The sequence below is a fragment of the Cavenderia fasciculata genome (assembly GCF_000203815.1).
Source record: "Cavenderia fasciculata unplaced genomic scaffold Scf_Dfasci-G-b-143d02.r1-5, whole genome shotgun sequence".
Taxonomy (NCBI): Eukaryota; Evosea; class Eumycetozoa; order Acytosteliales; family Cavenderiaceae; genus Cavenderia; species Cavenderia fasciculata.
Window position 1 is genome coordinate 197,366 of NW_004457713.1, and position 21,463 is coordinate 218,828.

Here is a 21,463-nt window from a genome sequence, read left to right on the forward strand (position 1 = left end):
TAATACCAAACCTTTGGAAATAAATAAATAATCATTGTATTATTGATTAATATAGGGGAGGGATAGGGGTTAGGGTAAGGGTTAATAAAATTGATTGATTGTTTTATGGATTAATTAAATTAAAAAATAATCCATTTATGGAATTATTTATGTATGTGTATATCTATCTATTATCTATTATCTATTATTCTCTATTGTTCTCTTTTATAGGTCAGTATTTAAACTATCTCTTGCATTTGATGAACAACAATATTTTGAATAGAAAGCAAGTACATTCTTTTGACGATAGAGTGTTTTACGAACACGTGGACGATGATCTTGAAGGTATTTTTGTGCGTGGTCGAGTGACATGTTCTTGCTGTAGGCAATCCAACATATCAAGACAGCAGCACTCCTTCCACGACCTGCTTTGCAATGTACCAAGACGTTTTGGTTGTTTTGTACGGCTTGTTCGATAAACTGGATGGCCGATGCAATCTCTCCCACCGATGGCTCGTAATGATCGACAACGTCAAATCGGATCGATCGAATACCCAACTTTTCATAGACTGATAGCGGGCCATAGTATTCATCGCACATATTGACGACAGCTTCGATACGGTTTTGTTTGAGCAATGGTACGTCCCATGGCATCGGTGCCGATCCAATCCAGACGTGATCGTCGACACGGTCAATCAAGTGACCTCGCAAACCGACATATTGTAACGTCACAATGATAGGCAGTGTCGCAAAGTGCACCAGTCTACCAAAATACCGAGCAAACCAAACAGGTAGCTTGCCCTTGTAAAACATGTAGAATGTGAATCCAAACTTGATCAAAGAGAATGTATAAAATAGTGTATTACTCGTATATGCAAATGGGTTTAGATATGACAATAGACTTGAAGTTGTTGTTGCTGTTGTACCGACCACTGATGCTGTAGCAGCAGTACCACTACCACCACTTGCAGCTGCAGTCGCTGCACTAGCTACTGTCGTTAAACCTGAAGTTGAACTTGTTTGCATATCTCTCTCTTTCTCTCTCTCTCCTAATCCTAACTATCTCTCTCGCTCTTCTTAAATATATAAAATACAAAATTAATTTTTTAAAACTTTAATTTAAAATATTTTCAAAACAAACAAACACAAAAAAAAAAGTATGAAGCCATATTCATTTTATTTATTTGTACAATAATTAATTATCTGTAACTTTTTATTTGTACGATTGTCTGGGTAGCTTTATTTCAACATCTATCTCTATCTTTAATATTGTTATTCTAATATATATATCGAGAATCATCCCTTTCTTTTGCTTCAAGAAACATCTCTTCGACGTTCACCATCGATATTAATCTTCTGCCACCTTTTCAATCTAAAGATCATAGATGGTTTTTTTTTAGGTCTTTCTTCAGCAACTTGTGTTAATTGTCTATTGGTATAAAGATTAGAGATCTCAAAGCCAAGTAAACAGATTTGATACAATACATTGTTTTAATTAATATTTATATAATCTTGATAAACTGTCAAAACACATTCCACAAAAAGCGAATAATAATAATAAAACAACAAACAACAATCCCCCAACACAGATTTTGTAGTTTTGTCAGAGAAAGTGTTGTTGGTTGTTTGTTGTGTGAATAATCGATGCACAGCAACAACAAATAATAAATAATAATCGTCAAGAAGAAGAATAAATTGAATTCATATTTTTTTTTGTTCTTGTTGTTGCTGTTATTGATTATAGATAAAAATTAATTAAAGAAGAAGAAGCAAGGAAGGAAGGAAGGAAGGAAGGAAGGAAACAAAGGCTATAGTTTGAACAAAGACAATAAATTCATTGAACAAAATAGTAAGAAACCATCACCTTTATTCTATTCACATCATCATAATAAATATTTATATATTATGATGATTATTTAGATTTGACAATGGGGATTAAAAAATAATAAATCAATCAATCAATTTGGTGGATTAGATTAATCATAACTATTGTTGTTGTAGGAACAAACAGTAAAAGGAGAGGAAAAGATATTAATAAAATTTAATTCATGTGCCCCCCAACTCTCCAACCATCACCTGCAAAAGTACGAAATTTCTACTTTTTATTTTATTGTTGTTGTCCTCCATCGTCCTCTTCATTATTATTTTCTACTCATTTCGATTCAAGCAGCCTCTAGCTCAAATAGAATAATAATATAGACAACAGCAGTAGCAAAGATAAGAAAAGGTAATAAATAAATAGAAATAGATACATAGGTAGATAGTTGTTGTTCATCAATATAGTATAGTCGTAGTTTAGATTTAATCTCTTTTCAGAATGATTTCAAAACAAAGACCAATCTCATTATTATTATTATTATCTTTGTGACTAGTTTCATCATCATCAACATCATCATCATCAACTTCACACAATCAAGAATAACAGACAAGACAGATACATAATAAGTAGTGCGATATTAATTAATATTATTCTTGCACTGGGGATTATCATAATTTTTTTTTTACAAACAAAGGATTTTTTCTTTTAAAATTGATTATTTACTTGTTTGTCTCAAATATATAAATATATATTTAATCATCATAAATAATAATAATAATAATAATAATATATTTTTTTTTAGAAAATAGTATTTATATAGAAATTATAAACTAAAATATTTAGGATAATATAATATTATTGTGTGTATAAATATATTTTTGTGAATTAGATTGATTTAATATATTTATTTATTTATATTCATATAACAGAAACAGTGGAAGTGAAATGTATATATATATATTAACATAGATATAACCCTCAATAAATGATTATTTAATTTAGGTCGCAAACTTTGCTTGAAATTTTAAAAAAACAAAAAAACACAAAAGAAGGTGCAAAGAAGAAAGAAACAAACAAACTATATTGCAGCTAGCTCATTAATAACAATACAACAAGAAGCAACAAATATCTTTAACGATAGAAATAATTAATAATAATAATATCGAGAGAGTTTGATAAAAGTTAAAGAGAGAGAGAGAAAACTCAGGTTCTTCATGAAAACAGCTGTAACTCATCCACCAAATACAACTAGTACCAATACAAATACAAACGGCAATAATATTGTTGGGTGTCATCATCACGGTCAATTACATCCTCCCAACAACAATAATAATAATAATAATACGTCAACAGACGAAACCGAATTATATAATAATTTAATGGCAAATGATGATGACTATGAAGATGACGAGGAATTACTTTCATCGTATGAATCGTCTGCAGGAACAGCACAACATCAACAACATCAACAACAGGTGTTTATAAAGGATAATGCATATACTACCACGGTTGTTGCTGCTGCTTCGACCACCTTGCTCCAATCGAATGCTTCGCCACCACCACCAGCTTCATCTTCATCTACTCACAGCTCTCCAACATTGCAGAGTAGCGACAATAGTAACGGTACCCCCTCTACCTCTGCTATGAATCTTATTCATCATCATGGTAATGATCAACTAAAACAAGAAGAAGAAGAAAAAGAACAACAAAAACAATATTATACAATAATGAAGATATTAATATTAATAATGAAAATAATCAATCAACAAATAATTATTCTACCTCTTCTACTACTCCTTCTTCTCCTCCTATCTGTACAGGTTTATCACAATCTACACCTGCTCTTATGACTAGTAGTGCCACCTCGTCGCCATGTAAACTCAATAATGGAAATGGAGTTGGTCCAGTTGTGATTGACCCTGCCAATCTTGCCAACAACGGTACTACTACGGTTCTTCCCACGACTCAACAACTTCCACAAAGTCTACAAGGATTGCCAATGGCAAGTGAACTCTATGAACTATTCTCATGTTTTAGAAGATACAAGCCTGCCATTTCCGGTAAAAAGGAAGATGAACTTTCAAAGTATCAATCACAGGTCAATCAATTCTTTGAAAAAGATTATGTCATCTCGGTGATCAACAATAAGAATGGTGAATTGTGTGCTACCTATCCACCTGAATTGGTTGTAATTGAAAAGGAAAAGGATGTCAATTGTATTAATTGTAAAGATAATCATCATCATCATAAACAAGGTAAAAAAAGAAATAGAAAGAAAAAAAAAAAAAAAGAATACATTTTAAAACTTACTAATCTTTTATTTTTTTTTTATTAAAGGAAATAATCCATATTCAATTAAAAAATTATTGAGTCAATCTAGATTTGCAAGAGTAAGAACTAGATTCCCATTCCCTGTTATCTATTTCCATAACAAGAACCTATGTAGATCATCGACCTTGTCAAAAAAGATTGAATACATGTTTCAATCTGGTGTCAATTCAATGAAAAAACAATTTTCAACTGCGTAAGATTGAAGAGGAGAAAGATATATAACAGAAAATAGATTATTATTAATCCCATTTTTATTTATTTATCTAGTCCAACAACAAATCAAAGTCCAAATCCAAATCCAAATAATAATACAACAATTGTAAACATTCAACCACAAGCAGAAGAAACAGAAATTGGAGATCAAAATATGGAAAATCTTCGAAACAATGATATTAATGCTATCAAACATCTTAGTGTTAAATATATTTGTGATTTAATGGTTGAAAACAAAAAGAAAAAGTAAATATTTTTAAAAAGAGGAAAAAAAATATAATTAACCTTTTTTTTTTTTTTTAGATTTGGATTTTATGTTTGTTCATCAGAAAAAGCAGATATGCATGATAGATATACAAAACAATTTGTAATTGCATCAACCCCTTATCCAGGAGTTGAATTCTTTTCACTTTTCAATCAAAATAGTCATAATGGTCAAGATCTTTATTATGCCTGGGATATTACAGAATACCCAGCCGAATTAAAAATAGATAATAATTCTATTCCAGTTGATTGGAATCAATATAAATCTTGGGATTTATGTATGTAAAAGAAAAAAAAAGAATAGTTGGATAAAACAAAATAATTAATATTTTTTTTTTTTTCTATTTTATTTAGTAATTTTGACACAAAATTATTTTAAATTATTAATGGAATATACAGCTGATGATACAAAGGATTCAGGTGTTTTAGTTCATTGTATTTCTGGATGGGATAGAACTCCATTGTTTATCTCATTGTTGAGAATCAGTCTCTGGGCAGATGGAGAGATTCATCAATCCTTGTCATCGGCTGAATTGCTCTATCTTACTGTTGCCTATGATTGGTTCTTGTTTAGTCATCAACTTTATGATCGAGCTGGTCGTGGTGAGGATATTTTCTACTTTTGTTTTTATTTTTTGGAATTCATTACCTCAATGGATTATTCTGTACATTCATATACTTCAAATATAAATCGAAACTCTAATAATAATAATAATAATAACAACAATAATGTATCATCAAATGTAAATAATAATAATAATAATAACTCTAATAATAACAACAGATGTAATAATAATAGTAATAATAGTAATGGTAGTAATGGTAGTAATAATGGAATTGGAAATCATAGATCAAAAGTACAAATTGGAGGTAGAGCAATATCAACATCTGCATCATCATCAACAACAACTAAAACTACCATTAATGGTGGATCATTATTGGATGTTTCACAATCAGCTCCTCCAACACCAAAGAATAATTCACCAAATGGTTTGATCAAACTACCAGCATTTATTACCAACTATACATCGGCTCCACCAACACCAATCAGTCATTCACCACTTCCCAACAGTATTTTAAATAGTAATGGTGGACAACAGTTACAAGGTGGTTCGCCCAGTCTCAATGGTATGACTGCCACCAATGCCATTGACGTGCCAACAGCATCACGCAAGATCAACAATAGTGCTGCTGTCGTTGGCAATAGTAGCAATGGAAGTGTTCACAATGGCAGCAACGGCAGAGGATACCCAATCAATGGTAGCTATGTCTGCGGCAGTCACAATGACCCAGAGATTGGCGGCAGCTGGCAGTTGATGGGCTCCCTACAGGACAAGTTCAAGTCGCTCTCTTCGTTTGGATCAACTCCAAAGTTTGTTCATCCCAGCAGCAACAGTTACAGCAGTTCAACTGGTGGAGAATCAATTGAAGGTGAGGATACAAACTCTAAAAATGTATCAGACGATGAAGATGATCTCAGTGATCTTTCAGACAATACTTGGGATCCATCAACTTCCTTTATCCCTGGTATTCTCGATCCAAATAATGATTCATCAACAAGTTTATTACCAGAAAAGAAAAAGAAGAATAACAAAATCAATATTAATAATAATAATAATAATAATGTAAATAACAGCCCTGATAAACAACAACAACAAGAGGAAAATAATAATAATCAACAAAGACCAATTCATAATCATTCACATCATTTGACAATGAAAGAGATTGAAGAAAGAAGAAAACAAAGATTGATGGAAATTAAATCTCTATTTATTGCAATCTATCAACAGAGTTGCGTCGAATCATCAAAGGACAGTTACTGGAATTCCTTTATTTCCTATCTACCAAAGTTTGGTTAAAACAAAGAAAGAAAGAAAGAAAGAAAAACAAAAAAAGAAAAAGAATATACCAAAAAAAATATTAGTAATAATAGCCAATGTCAACAACAACACCACCAAGTTGTTTCCTTCCAATATATTTATTCTTCACCCAATATATTAGTTTTCTCATCACCAACAACAACAACATCCAACAACAAAACAATCAAATAAATAATTTAATATATGTAAATATAAAGTCTTTTATTATTACAATTGATTTAGCCTTGATTAAATAATTCTTTATCTTCATCTTGATAGTTTATCATAAAATTTGAAAGGGAAGCATAATTTATTAAAGCTCCCATTGAACTTCTACCACTAAATAAAGTAAAAAGGTAAAAAAAGATATTAATACCTGGACAATATTTGATACTTTACTTTAAGTTTACTTACTGTACACATTGAAATGGTAATCTACAAGTGGCCAATTCTTTTAATAATTCACAACTTCTTTCGTGACCAAGAGTATGACCAAATTTAATTGCAGCTAAAAATAAAAAAAAAAAGGTATTAGAATCGATTGTTGTTTTCTTTTTTCTATTCTTTTTCTTTGTTTTTAATTTTTCCTTACATCTACAAGCTTTGTTACGAATAATACGATCAACAGCATCTGGTCTTGTTGCCATTTGACCACCATTTGATTCCAAAGTATAAAGGAATTCACGAAGATCATTGTGACCAAGACATGTTAGACAAAACATTGGAACCGATTCAATAAAGATGGCACCGTTACCTACTTTATAGGTGAACCCCCATAGTTTTAGATTACGACTAAATGTGTCTATGAGTTCCATTTCGTGTGCTGTAAATGGCCATCTTGTTCCAGGTCGCATTGGTGAAAGGTCAAACTTATATTCATACTTGTCTGAATCGACACGACATATATCGTAGGGTCCCAGCTTGTAGAGATCTTGCATTTTCTCCAATCTAATGCGTTCATGAATTGCATGTTGATCAAGTGCAAATAATACACCCTGGGATTCACACAATAAGAATTTCTTTTGCCACTGTGTAATAAACCTTGCTTGCTCCAACATTGTTCGAGAGATTGGTTTCTCGGCCGATGCTTTCATCATGGTCATTATATTTCTCGAAATGTCCATTGGAATTGTTGGTATTTCAATACGTTTCTCCAAATTCTTTTCATCATCGAAAAATATACTAACTTTTTTACCATCTCTTTCTGTTATAAATGGGTCTTTTTCAATCTCTTGTTGTGGTCTTTTTAAATTATTTTGATTATTTATATTATTATTATTATTAGTATTATTTTGTACATTTTTTGTAATTTTAAAAGTGGTTGGATCAATTGATGGGATTACATAATTATTATTTGAATCTTTTAAATTAAAATTATTTTTAGTTGATCGAGGAGGCGAAGGAGGAGGATGTGGAGGTGTTTTTGTAGATGAAGCAACAGTTGAAAAGGAAGATAAAGATGAAAATGAATCATTATCTTCTTCCTGTGTACTTTGATCATCTAAATCATCCAATTCTATATCAAGATCTTGATTTGGTTTTATGTTTTGATTATTATTAGTACTAGTTGTTGAAGTGGTTGAAGTAGTTGAGGTGGTTGAAGTCGGACCAGTTGAAGTGGTTGAGGTTGAGGTAGTTGAAGGTTTTTGTAATGGGAAAGGAATTGGCGCAACCACAGGTTTGTCTTTTGATGATTTGTTCTTCATTTCATTGTCATATGGATATGAAAACATTGAATCTCCAACAGGATCAAATTCATGACTACAACAATTGTTGTCTTGTTGTGGTTGTTGTTGTTGTTGTTGTTGTTGACTATTATTGCGACTATAGTCTTGTTGACCACTACGACTGTTGAAATTTAGATTTGTTTGTTTGGAAGGTGAAAAATATTTTGATAAAGATATTGGTGGTCTGTCGGGTGTTGCTTTAAGTGGAGAAACTGGAGTCCGTTGGTAGTCCACTCCGGCGTTTGCAAAGAATTCACTTTTTTGCTTCTTTTGTGGTGATGGTGAGGTCTGATCAAATGAATTTGAGAATAAATCGTGTGGTGATTGATTAACACTAGACATTGGTGAAAAAAAGTTTGACACTGCTATTGGTGTTTTTTGAGGTGTTCTTTGTTGAGATTGTTGATTGTTTGGTGTCATATTATTATTATTATTTGTAGTAGGAGTATTATTACTATTATTATTATTATTATTATTATTATTATTATTATTATTATTATTATTATTATTATTATTATTATTATTAGTATTTGATTGTTGGGGTGGAGGTTGTAGGGTTGGTTTTTTCTGGTTTGACAACAGGAGGAGTAGTCATTTTTGTGACAGTTGTGATGGTGACTATATTATCTTGGCCGTCGAGATCAATATATTCTGTTGTATTTGTTGAAGTTGTAAATCGTTCTTGTTTCACTTCTGTTTTTACAACTGGTGGATCAGATGATATTGTACCCTCAACCACTTCATTCTGTACATTATTATTATTACTGTTGTTATTAGATTCAGATTTGATTGGAATGTTTTGTGGTTGTTGTTGTTGTGGTTCAAAATCCATAGAGTCTATATCAATAATATCCATTTCGGGTTGGCTATCTTCTTCAAAAAATTGATCACTATCAAATCTTTTAAAAGGTACATTTGTTGTTGTTTGTTGATTATTGTTATTATCGTTGTTATTAATAGTATTATTATTGTTATTATTATTGGTTTGTGAAGAATACATTTCTTGATATTGTATATCTTCATCGATAAAATCATTTAAAACATATTCCGTATTATCATCAATACTGTTATCATCAATGTTGCTAAAGTTGTCATTAATCAAAGTTGGTGAGGTAGTTGATGTTGTCGAAGTGGTTGTAGTAGTTGTTGTTTTTGTTGTAGGTGGCGCATCAAATTCATTTAGATGATCATTAGTTGGATAATTTGGAAAATAATCATCTCCTCCATATTCTTCATTGTTTTGAATATCTTCTTCTTCAATCTCGAAAATTTCCTCATCATTACCAACTTGTTCCTCCTTCTCCTCATCACTTTCATCATCACTTCCTTCTATTGTATTAGATCTATTTTTTGTCAGAAATTTTGTAATAGTACTTGTAATTAAATCTATTGGTTTTTTCCATTCTACCAAAACAAATAATCAATTTTAGTTAATATTATTCTGTTATTATTATTTGTTTTGTTTTTTTTTTCATACATTAAATTCTAAAAAAGTTCTTGAAGATATATCATAACTTCTTTCAAACTCTGTTACAGGACAATCTAGAAACAAAATAAAAATTGGATTTACATCAATCAATTCTTTTTTAGTGAACCTTGAATGAGTTGCTTCCACCTTTCGACGAGCATTAAATATTCTATACTTTTTGTAAAGTTCATTTACCAATCTATGTATCTTTGTATTGGTAATTAATCTTCTATTTAAATCTAAAGATCGAGTCATATTAGTTATTTTTAAAAGTCTCTCAATCTTTCTCTCTTTTTTGATTTAACACATACAAACTAATTGAAGAGATCTATTTGGTATACCATGTTCATTTGGTAGTGTAAGATAACCAGTGAATTTATAACCAATTGGTAGACCTTTAATAACATCGGCCGATGATGATATAAACTCTAATGTTTGAGCTTTCGGTAAACCATAATATAAAGAAAATAATGAAAAAAAGTTTTGATCCTAGAGAAGAGATAATAATACTATTAGTTTACATCTTCTTTTGTGTGTATAACTACTATTATTTATGATTACTACATACAGGAGGAAGAGAAACCAATTTCTGATTTTTACTTGTTTCATAGAGAGTTATTTTAATTCTAGCATGTGATAATGCACAACATTCTATACGTTTCTTGACTGCCAGTCTTAGTGTAGCGGGATTAATCTGTTGTCGACGAACAGGTACATTCTTGAATATATCTCTAACCTTTACAATAGTACCTAATGATTTAACAAGAGGTACACCACTACCAGGAGTCACAACATTTTTAATGTATTCTAATTTACCAAATTGAATGAGTTTAGATGCTGTTGAACGTGCAGCTGCATCTTTTTGTTCTTGTTCTTGTTCTTGTTGTTCTTGTTGTTCTTGTTGTTGTTGTTGTTGTTGTTGTTGTTGTTGTTGTTGTTGTTGTTGTTGTTGTTGTTGACTACATAGAGTAGTTGATTGAATATCCAATGTTGCAATTTCTGCTATACTAGCCAATGATTCACCACGATATCCAATCGTTGAAATGTAATTCAAGTCGTCCAGAGTATGACATTTCGAAGTACAGTAACGTTGACCAATTTCTTGTAATCCTTCAAGTGTTATACCATAGCCATCGTCGTGTACTTCAAATGATAGAGTAGATGCATTATAGACAACGAGAATATTGGTAGCACCGGCATCGATCGAATTGAACACTAACTCTTCAATTGCCTGGTCTACTGCCATAATAGTCACCGATGATCTTATCTTTACAACTACATCATCATCTAATTTATGAATATTACTAATACTAGTATTATTCTGTTGATCCATTGTTCATCTCCTTCTATCTACTTTGAAAAATGACGAAGTACAATAAAATATTTTCCAATGCACCCTTTTTTATTTTTTTCTTCGAAGTTTGATTTTTGTATTTCATTCAGCTCTCTGGTTTGAGAATCATTGCTCATACTTTCTCTCAAAACATGCAACTAATGGATAGATATATTGGCATACTACTATAGCGTAAGCAATGGTTGGTTAGGTTAGTGTATATATGTTGATTCACGTCCCAACCACATTGTCTTATTCATCACACCCACAGTTAATCGATGGTTGTACTAAAGGTTGATGGATGATGAGTGTAATACTTGATAATGTTAATACTTAAAATTTTAAACCATCAACCCTTCTATTCTATTATATGGACCTAATTATCTAATACAATCCCTATTCTATATAATGTATTCAATCGACTCGCTCTTTTCTCTCATTCATTGCAATATAATATTATTTATATAATATACATATAATACATATAATATATATTTTAATATTATATACAACATTCATTCATTCATTCATTCATACATACACATAATGTCAAGTGCCGTAACAAAAGCTGAAATCACTCAAATATTTATTGTACTTGGTCTAACTGGTGTTGGTAAGTTTATAATCATCATACAAGTAATAATAATCGATCATTCTCTTTCTAACCTTTCTTATTACATTCATTTTAGGTAAATCAACATTTATCAATACTTTGACAAACTATTTCAAGAATGGTTCATTTCCAAATGATATCAAAGTATCAATTGAAACAAAACATCTAAAGTCAACTGAAGGTTTGAGTAGTTCTGAATTGAATATTCATGATACTACATCAAGTCAGACTGATGAATGTACCATTTACAAATTCAACAAAGATGGTATCAACTATGAATTTATAGATACACCAGGTTTGTCTGATACAAGAGGTATTGAACAAGATGAAATCAATATCAACAAGATTATTGATACTGTCTCAAAGGTACCTTCTCTCAGTGCCATTATTATTCTCATCAATGGAAAGGATTGTAGAGATGTACTGTCACTTAGAAATGCAATCACTCGTCTTCAAGGATTTATTCCAGACGTAATCCTCAATAACTTGGTTATCGTCTTTACCAAATGTAGAAAGGATACTTGTACCTTTGACCTCAAGTTGTTTGGTGACCTTCAATCCAATACAACCTTTTACATGGATAATTCTACATTCTCAACCGATCCATATCTTTGGTCACAAGACTCTCTTAGGTTTCTCAATTTAGAGTTTCAACAATCAATGAACACTATTGATAGAATGTTACAAACTATTCAACAAAAGGCTACCATATCAACTCAAGCATTTACTGATATGCAATCAATTAGATTCAAGTAGGATAGTATACTATAAATATTAATAATTTATATATTAATTCTTTTTTTTTTTTAGGGTAAAAGAAACATTACATCAATCAAAGATGAAATTTCAAAGAATCCAACAATTAGAATCAGATATTGCAGAAGCTCAACAACAACTTGGAGTCCATTCCAATGATGCTGTTAAATTTCAAAATTACACTAAAAGTACAATCGTCACAAGAAAGGATCAAATAGATGTTGACTACCACAACACTATTTGCAGTAATTGTGATTATGTTTGTCACAGTCATTGTGGTCTACAAGAAATATCGACAAAGGGTGACAATGCTTTCAAAAAATGTACAGCTATGGCAGGCTATGACTATTGTACTGTTTGTCCAGGCAAGTGCAGTTACACTGTACACTATCACGCCAAAAAGAAGATCAAAGAGGTGACAGAGACACTTGAGGAAGAGATCGCAGGTATGAAAGTCAAGTACCAACAAGCCACTCAGGGTGTTGCTTCAGCTCAAACTCAAATCACATCAATTAGTAGTATCAAATCACTTGTTGAAGTGGCCATCAAGAGTATGATTAATGTCATTACGAAATCATGTCAAGAATTGAAAAAGATTTGTAGAGGTTTCAATATTGTCGATGAACTTTACATTACACTCCAACAGATGAAAGTAGAGTCTAGACTATTGACATCTCACGAAGCAAGAGAAGCCGCCGATACAATGATCAACGCTATCAAATTATTATCAAAATCATTGAATGAGAATTGTTCAACATTGCAACATAGCAACGACGACAACAACAACAACGAAATAATAATGACAAGAATAAGAAATGATACTGATAATAATAATTATCCAATCTATATTATCTTTCAACAAATCATGTCAATAATCTACTATTTTTTAGGTATTCAATCGATTAACCCTTGAAGTGTGAAGTAGCGAGCACTCCCCTTTTTTTCAAACCAAATTAAATTATATATATATTTCTATTTTTTTTACTCCACATTATTTATTTATTTCTTTATCAAAGAAAAGTACGACTAAAATACAAGATGAGTACAGATGATCAATGTATGTTAACAGATATGTGATACAAGTGTTCTCTGACTTATTTTGCTCTTAGACCCTAGTGATGATGATTATAAAGTGGAAGAGATGAAGGAATACTTGGGCAATACTCAAGAAACATATAAAGATAATGGTGGTTTTCAAGAAAAAGATGAAGAAGATGATGAAGAGGAGGAAAAAGATGAAGAGGAAGAGGAGGAGGATGAATATGATGGAATAGATCTACAACTGCAACAACAAGAAGGTGATGACAATGATCAACAAGAAGAGAGCAACAAAAAAAAGAAAACATCAAAGATAAACAACAAGCGAAACCACAACAACAACATCAACATCAACAACAACACCAACAACATCAACAACAACATCAACATCAACAACAACATCAACAACAACAACAACAAGAAATTGGGTGAGTATTTTGGTCAGAAAGATCATTGATCGTATTGAACCACATTCGAAACGACGGAATCAGCTGGACCAATAGACAATAAATAAATAAAATGCCCTTCCCATGAAATTCTCGAAAATATCAATTTAAAAATTTCATGGAAAAAATGATTCACTCAGTGATCGACTTTATCTTATCTGGTTCAGAAATGAAAGAAAGAATGATGGAGACCTTCAAATCACTTTTTATTAGCTAGTACTATATATTTGTTGTTTAATTATTTATTTATTTATTTATATATCTACTATTATTATTATGAACTTGACAAAGATCCCACCATATCATTTTATTCATATATTAGATACGAATACAAATATACCTAGATTAGTCTCTGGTCCATTAACATTTCTATGTAGAGAACATGAAACTATTATCTATGGTCCTAAAAAGGTATATTGTAAACTATCAATATATCTATCATTGATTATTAATCATCTTCTTCTTTTCTTTTCTTTTTTTAATTTTTGTTTAGATGCATGTTATACCAAATTCATATTATTGTGTAATTGAAAACCCAGTAATTATTGATAACAAGACAAACAAGGCAGAGTTGGATAAACACGGTCAAGCAAAGTTAAAGCATGGACAAAAAGAGATTCGATTCGAACAAGAGGAACCATTCCCATTGTACCCCGGTGAAAAGATGAGTGGAGATATTCGTGCGTTGCAAGTGGTACTCAACAATGAAGCGTTTCGTATTAGAGCATTGGTTGACTTTACCGACCCGGTCACATCGGTCAAGCGCAAGTCGGGTGACGAGTATTTGGTGATTGGACCTGCTACGTACCGTCCACTCGTCGAAGAAGAAGTGGTTGACAAACGTGCAGCCATCATTTTAAAGGCACATCAAGCACTCAAGCTACGTGCCCGTATCGACTTTGTCGACCGTGACCTAAAAGAGAGAAAGTCTGGTGAAGAATGGTTGCTCACTGAAGAGGGTACCTATATTCTCAACCCATACGAAGAGTTGCTTCAAACCATCAACGCTACAGTACTCGATGAACACCAAGCATTGATTGTACAGGCAAACAAGGCATTTACAAGTGATGCAGACGGAGGTGTCGAACGTAAAAAAGGTGAAAAGTGGTTGTTGACTCGTGATGATACGCCACTCTACATTCCACCACCACAAGTTGACGTGGTGATGATCGTAGCATTGACAGTCTTGACCAACAAGGAATACTGTATATTGGAGAATCCAATTGACCCAGAAACCAACACTAACCTATTAGGTGAATTGAAGCTGATTCGTGGTCCAACTCAATTCTTTATCAAACCAGGTGAAGTGATTAAATCAATTGAAGTGGTACGTGTCCTTTCACCAGAAGATTCTATTCAAGTATGTGCCAAAGAATCATTTGACGAAACTGTCAATACCAACGGTACCATCAAAACCATTCATCGAAAGTGTGGTACCAAATGGTATGTCTATGGTCCAACCGAATATATTCCTCCACTTCAAGTAACCGAAATTAGACGTCAACGTGCAATCATTCGTTTCGAAGATTTAAATGTTTATATTTTTAAATCTCAATTAATCCCAATCATCTTATTATTATTTATTATTTTATTTTTTAAATTCTTTATCTTTTAAAAAAAAATAATAATCATTGTAAATTTTATTGTTTTAAAAAATATTATTTGTATATATACATTAAAAAAAAATAAATAAAAATAATTTATATATTTTTAATTAACTTTTGGAACAGTATATTGTTGTTGAGTTGCAGTAGCTTGATTTCTAGCATCTTCTAAATCCTTTTGAGCTTGAGCCATTCTAGTTGCAGTGTCTTGATAATCTAGCGTAGCAAAGATGGTACCCCAACTTTTTGGAATTGATTTTGGATCAACAATAAATTTGTAGTACATGTCTACATAGGTAATTGGATCAATTGGACTACCACATGGTTTAGCATCCAACATCCATTGTTTCAATGTTGCTTCGGTCTCTTTTGGACTATATTTCTTTAAATCATCCAATTCAATACATCTTGAGAAATTTGTATCAAGTTTTTGCTTAAGAAAAAGAAAAGAGTAAATTAATTTTAAAAGTACTTGGATGATTATCATTTTTTTACATACACAAAACAAGATAGCAAAAAGGTTAACTGCACGAGCTTCGAGTGGTAGATTTTTTTCCTTTATATGTTTATTTTGTTGATTAAGTACATCTAGTAATTGAGCTTTATATTCCGGTGATACTTTATTCATTGACATTTTTGAAAGTAAGAAAGAAAATTTAATAAAATTAATTATTTATAAATAAATAGTAGTTGAGAGAAGAAAGAGAGAGATGTATACTAGTATAATGAAATGATTGTTGCATGCCTCTTTTTTATTTCTTTTCTTTTGGATTAAGTGATTTATTTTATTGATTGATTAACCACCACAATATAAAATGTGGATAATAACTGGTTTGATCACCACACGCACAAGTAGCCTGTACCAATTCCAAATTCAAAGGTATGTGGTTTTAAAATTATGTACCTACCTTTTTTGAGGTTGAATGAGGGTATTTTTTGATCCCTAAACACATAAATATTGTTGTGTGTTGTGTGTGTACTTACACACTGCACACACACTTAATGTAATAAATCTAGCCTGATGATGGGTGATCGATAATTTTCATTGCAATGAAACAAATAAATAAAATCACTTTTATCTCTCTCTTTGTTGTAATTATATATATATACAACTATAAACTAGTGATTGTTGTTGTTATTTTAGATATGCTATTTGAAAAAGGTTCAACGAATAAAAAATCTTGAAGATATATATTTTTGTTATTTTTTTTGAATATCTCTCTCTCTATAAAACTCTAAATTCATTTGTTCATTCTTGATTATTTGTATTTCTATTTATATTTATATAAACTTATGAATCAATTAAATATAGAACAAAGATTAATAGAATTGGTAGTAAAGAATAAATGGTTATTTCAATTAATATTGTCATTGTGCAAGAGATCAAGAAAGGCATGTGATTCATTGACTTTGCATCACTTTGATAGAAAGTTTCCATCTAGTAATAGTTTGTTACTAAACTTTGAAGTAGCTATTAGAGAAAACTATTGGGACTATTATGCATTGGAGATGATTGTAAAGAATCGTCACTTTGGTCTGATCAAAGATCGTATAAAGAGTAATCGTCACATCTTTATCAACAAGACTGGTCTATGTGATTTCCTCAGGACTTGTACAGATCAGAAAGTGTTTGATTTGGTGTATCAACATTATCGATCGGCTTTTGCACACCCTGAACTATTAACATGTGCAGCTCAAGGAGGGTCATTACACATATTCCAAACTTTGTTTCAACAAACCTCCCCCATCACATTTTCAAGAGAAGAATCATTGGAAGTGGCCATTGTTGGTGGACATTTGGATATTATGACCTATTTATCACAACACTATCATCAAGAGACAAACAAGAGAAAACAAGTTTATTATGATCGAGCCATTAATCATGATAGTCATCAGGTCTATGATCATTATTGTAGATTATATGGTGCTCCAGACGAGACTATTGGAATGGTTAGAGTTAGTGGTAGATGTATTGTAAATGGAGATATTGATTATATAGTAGACACTATACCAGTAGAATCAAAACTTTCAATTTTCAATTCATATCATATTATTTATCGTCACAAAAATAATGACTATGATAAACAACTAAAAGTATTTTCAAAACTATTAGGAAAAGAAAAAGATATCAATATTAAAGACATTTCAAATGATATTGAACAAATTGCAAAGAAAAATGGTTGGTCATTGACAGAGGATCAAATTAAAATGCATACCATTCAAAAAATTATAGTTGATTCAAATCAAACAGATTCAATTGATCGTACAATATTAAAAGAATCAATTCAATTTGGTTTAATTAATTCTTTTAAATTTATTTTATTAAATTTAAATTTTGATAATAATATTGGTAAAAATATATAAAAAGAAACAAATAATAATCATTATATTAATTTTTTATTTTGTTTTAAAAGAAAAAAAAGGAGAATTATTAGGATTATTATGTAGATATGGAGAATTGGAACATTTTAAATATTTATATCAATCAAGAGAGGATTTACAAGAATTTAAAAATGTGGAATGGATGAATGAATATGTTGATTGGAAAATGTTGGTAGAAAGAGAAAAGGTTGATATTTTAGAATTTATTTTAGATGTTTGTCCAGAAATGATTGATAAAATTCATTTTACATCAATCAAGATATCAGATGCAGTGGTAGAATTTTGTTGGTCTAGAAATATTTTATACAAATTGTATAGTGGTTATTTAACAGATGAAGCTTTATTTAATTTAATAATGCGGTCACCCTATTTTAACTCTATAGTTTCAATGACACCAATGGAAAGACAAGATTTTGAAAAAAATCCAATTTCTTTTAATAGAAATGCATTTTTAATCATTGATCCAATTAGAATTGTATTATTGTTTTGTCAAATTGGTGATACAAAATTATTGGACCAATATTTTAAAATATTGGTAGAAATTAGAGATCAAATTTCAAATTGGACTACAACTCTTGCTCATTATAATATTGAAATTTCTAAACAATCAACAACAACTCCTCCATCCTTTACACCGGTAGCAACAAAAAAACAAATAGAAGAAACCAATAATCAAGATGTATTTTTTACAAAACGTGCTCAATTGTACATTAATAATTATTATTTATATTGTTTTTTGGATCAAATTGCAAAAAGTGGTTCAATCAAATTAATTCAACACGTCATTCAAAATATTGAACAAGTTTATCATTTTGATGTCAATAATCAGCGAGTCGGTGTTACTTTTGGTACAGATATTGCTTTTAAATTGGCAGGTGAAACTGGTAATATTGATCTTTATAAATCAATCATTAAAAATCATCGTGATAAAAAAGCTGAAGTTTTATTAACTCTTGGTTTAACTTCAAAACATGGTAGATTTGATTTATTTAATTATTTATGGTAAAAGAAAAAAAACAAAGATAAAAGAAAGAAAAAAGAAATTTATATTAATTTTTCTATTTAGTTATAATAATGTAGTACCAGATCCATCATTTCCAGTTCATCATTTAATATTACATAATCATTTTAATTTATTGGATTGTTATATAAATTATAGACAATCAAAACAACCAAACAAAAGTATTCATCAATCATTTATTCAATCAATTGCTATTCAATCTATTTTTATTGGTTGTAATATTTCAACCTTTCAATATCTTTGTAAAAGATATTTTGAAATTGAAAAAGAGGAAAAGGAGGAAAAAGAGGAAAAAGAAAATGAAAATGAAATGTTGGAATGGAATTGGCAATTTAATAATAATAATTTAAATGACAAGGTACCAGATTGTTTACCTTTATATAAAACTAATAATAATATACAAAATGAAATTGATACATTTGTAAGTTCAACAATGAAATCATCAACTCAAACACTTCATAGAAACATTCCACCAGAATTAAAATATTATTTAATTCAATTAAATCTTTATGAATTGGAAATGGATGAACGACAAAATGTACAAAATAATAATAATAATAATAATAGTAAAAAATCATCTATTTTTAATTTATTTGGAAAAGGTAAATGAATTTTAAAATGTAATGTAACTATAATAAATCAAATAATAAATTAAAAAATATCAAAAAAAAACAGATATTTAATTTATAACCACACACACAATTCAAAAAAAAGGTTTAAGTTTTTTCAATCATTCTTTTCATTCATTTTCATTTTCATTTTTGCAGTTGTTATTTAAAAAAGAATGAAAAGAGTATTAATTATAGGAGGAGGTATAAGTGGTATAACATCAGTTAAAGCATCATTGGAATGTGGAGGATTAGAACCTTTATGCTTGGAACAAGAAGATGATTTATTTGGTAATTGGAGTAAGAGATCAGGTAAACTATGGGATTCTCTACAGACAAATGTATCGGTCAATATATTTGTATTCTCTGATTACCCTTATCCAGATGATGTTATTAAACAAGAGTTTGCAACAAAATCTCAAGTACAAGATTATTTAAATGGTTATATCGATCATTTTAATCTAAGAAAACATTTTAAAACTGGTTGTAAAGTTGTCCAAGTTGAACAAATCAAAGAGGTTAAAACTACTTGGAAAGTAGATTATGAAACAAATGGTAAAATCATTACTGAAACTTTTGATTTTATTATCATTGCTACTGGAATGTTTAGTAAACAATCAATTAAATCTACTAGTTTACCTAATTTTGAAAATGTAAATTTAAAAACAAAAAAGTAAAAAGAATCTATTTTAATTATCTTTTTTTTCTTTTTCTTTAGTTTACTGGTAATATAACATTTTCAAAAGATTATAAAAATCCTATACCTTTTTATAATAAAAGAGTAATGGTAATGGGAGAAGGATGTAGTGGATGTGAAATTGCATCAGAATTGTCATCTGATCCAAATGTATCAAAAGTATTTCATCATGTTGGACATAATAATTGGATAGTATCAAGAAGATTAGAACCAAGACCTGGATTTATATTCCCATTTGATGTTGTCATGTTTTCAAGACATATTAATCAACAAAACAAGGGTAAACCATATGAAGAGATCTTTTTGGATAATAATCAAAAACTAAATGTATTGTGTCAGAATCAAGCAGTGGTACCAGAATTACAAGTTGATATGAATAGACCTGGTTTTATTGCCATTTCAGATACCTATGTCGAAGCTGTAAAATCAAAAAAGATTCAACGTATCAAAGAAAAGGTTGAAAGTTTGGATGGTAAAACGATTCAATTCGTTCAACAACCGTCAAATATACAATCATCATTAGAGATTGATGAAATTATAATGGCAACTGGATATGATGTAGATTTACCATTCTTTTCAAAAGAGTTGCAAAAAGTGATTGAATTTAAAAATCATCCAATGGCACCTGCAGTACTTTACAAGACTGTATTTCATCCAGATTTGGATAATCTAGCATTTGTTGGATGGTTTAAAAATGCTTTTGCGCCGACCATGGAATTACAAGCTCGTTGGGCAACTCAAATATTTTCTGGTGTCCTCCCACCAATCGATAAAAACATAATGCGTCAAGGATTGGAATTGGAAAGAAATATTAGAGATTCCTATCCAAATAGACAATATCAACATGGTGAATATGTAGATTTTAGTGATGACCTAGCCAGTCAAATTGGTGCTCTTCCAGATTTTGAAAAGATTAAACTACACGATGAAAGATTGTATAATATGTTGTGGTATAATTTTACTAGTCCTGCTTCTTATCGTATGGTTGGTCATGGTTCAAATTTGGAATTGGCTATTCAAACTATTGAAAAACTTAATAATCATTATCATCATCTTTAAAAAGAAAGAAAAGAAAATAAATAAAAATTAATTAAATTAAAAAAAAGAGACTTACACATTATATTACTTCTTTGGAATATGGAATGTACGTGTTTTGGTAGATTTGTAAATAGGTGTATGTTTTAAAGTTATATTAGAGCTACACCTATTCATAAATCTACCAAAACACCTTCAATACTCTTGGTATCTCTGTTTGCATATCGATTTTTAGTGGTCTCTAGAGATTTCTGTTATTCAGAATCTGTA

General features: G+C 30.3%; 7 protein-coding genes across 7 annotated transcripts; 4 read left to right on the forward strand and 3 right to left on the reverse strand.

The window, feature by feature from the left end:
* Positions 1-204: 204 nt before the first annotated feature.
* Positions 205-1,005, reverse strand: plip (phosphatidylinositol phosphatase; the record flags this gene model as incomplete). The annotated part of the gene is made up of 1 exon (XM_004366620.1): positions 205-1,005. The coding sequence occupies one exon, from the start codon at positions 1,003-1,005 to the stop codon at positions 205-207; it is 801 nt and encodes a 266-aa protein (XP_004366677.1).
* Positions 1,006-3,012: 2,007 nt separating this feature from the next.
* DFA_02288 (uncharacterized protein) lies at positions 3,013-6,465 on the forward strand (the record flags this gene model as incomplete). The annotated part of the gene is made up of 6 exons (XM_004366621.1): positions 3,013-3,463; positions 3,532-4,053; positions 4,136-4,322; positions 4,397-4,588; positions 4,646-4,884; positions 4,961-6,465. 6 exons carry the CDS (start codon positions 3,013-3,015, stop codon positions 6,463-6,465), a joined length of 3,096 nt encoding a protein of 1,031 aa, XP_004366678.1.
* A 239-nt stretch (positions 6,466-6,704) lies between these two features.
* On the reverse strand, positions 6,705-10,993 carry mlh3 (MutL DNA mismatch repair protein; the record flags this gene model as incomplete). The annotated part of the gene is made up of 7 exons (XM_004366622.1): positions 6,705-6,804; positions 6,880-6,973; positions 7,058-8,759; positions 8,896-9,535; positions 9,719-9,899; positions 9,972-10,149; positions 10,229-10,993. The coding sequence occupies 7 exons, from the start codon at positions 10,991-10,993 to the stop codon at positions 6,705-6,707; spliced, it is 3,660 nt and encodes a 1,219-aa protein (XP_004366679.1).
* A 546-nt stretch (positions 10,994-11,539) lies between these two features.
* DFA_02290 (uncharacterized protein) lies at positions 11,540-13,275 on the forward strand (the record flags this gene model as incomplete). Its single annotated transcript, XM_004366623.1, has 3 exons — positions 11,540-11,606; positions 11,683-12,358; positions 12,417-13,275. The coding sequence occupies 3 exons, from the start codon at positions 11,540-11,542 to the stop codon at positions 13,273-13,275; spliced, it is 1,602 nt and encodes a 533-aa protein (XP_004366680.1).
* A 125-nt stretch (positions 13,276-13,400) lies between these two features.
* On the forward strand, positions 13,401-15,461 carry DFA_02291 (uncharacterized protein; the record flags this gene model as incomplete). Its single annotated transcript, XM_004366624.1, has 5 exons — positions 13,401-13,419; positions 13,472-13,687; positions 13,714-13,828; positions 14,191-14,257; positions 14,340-15,461. 5 exons carry the CDS (start codon positions 13,401-13,403, stop codon positions 15,459-15,461), a joined length of 1,539 nt encoding a protein of 512 aa, XP_004366681.1.
* Positions 15,462-15,556: 95 nt separating this feature from the next.
* DFA_02292 (uncharacterized protein) lies at positions 15,557-16,084 on the reverse strand (the record flags this gene model as incomplete). Its single annotated transcript, XM_004366625.1, has 2 exons — positions 15,557-15,883; positions 15,950-16,084. 2 exons carry the CDS (start codon positions 16,082-16,084, stop codon positions 15,557-15,559), a joined length of 462 nt encoding a protein of 153 aa, XP_004366682.1.
* A 181-nt stretch (positions 16,085-16,265) lies between these two features.
* DFA_02293 (uncharacterized protein) lies at positions 16,266-21,217 on the forward strand (the record flags this gene model as incomplete). The annotated part of the gene is made up of 6 exons (XM_004366626.1): positions 16,266-16,281; positions 16,763-17,800; positions 17,865-18,834; positions 18,899-19,419; positions 19,660-20,114; positions 20,180-21,217. The coding sequence occupies 6 exons, from the start codon at positions 16,266-16,268 to the stop codon at positions 21,215-21,217; spliced, it is 4,038 nt and encodes a 1,345-aa protein (XP_004366683.1).
* Positions 21,218-21,463: the final 246 nt, after the last annotated feature.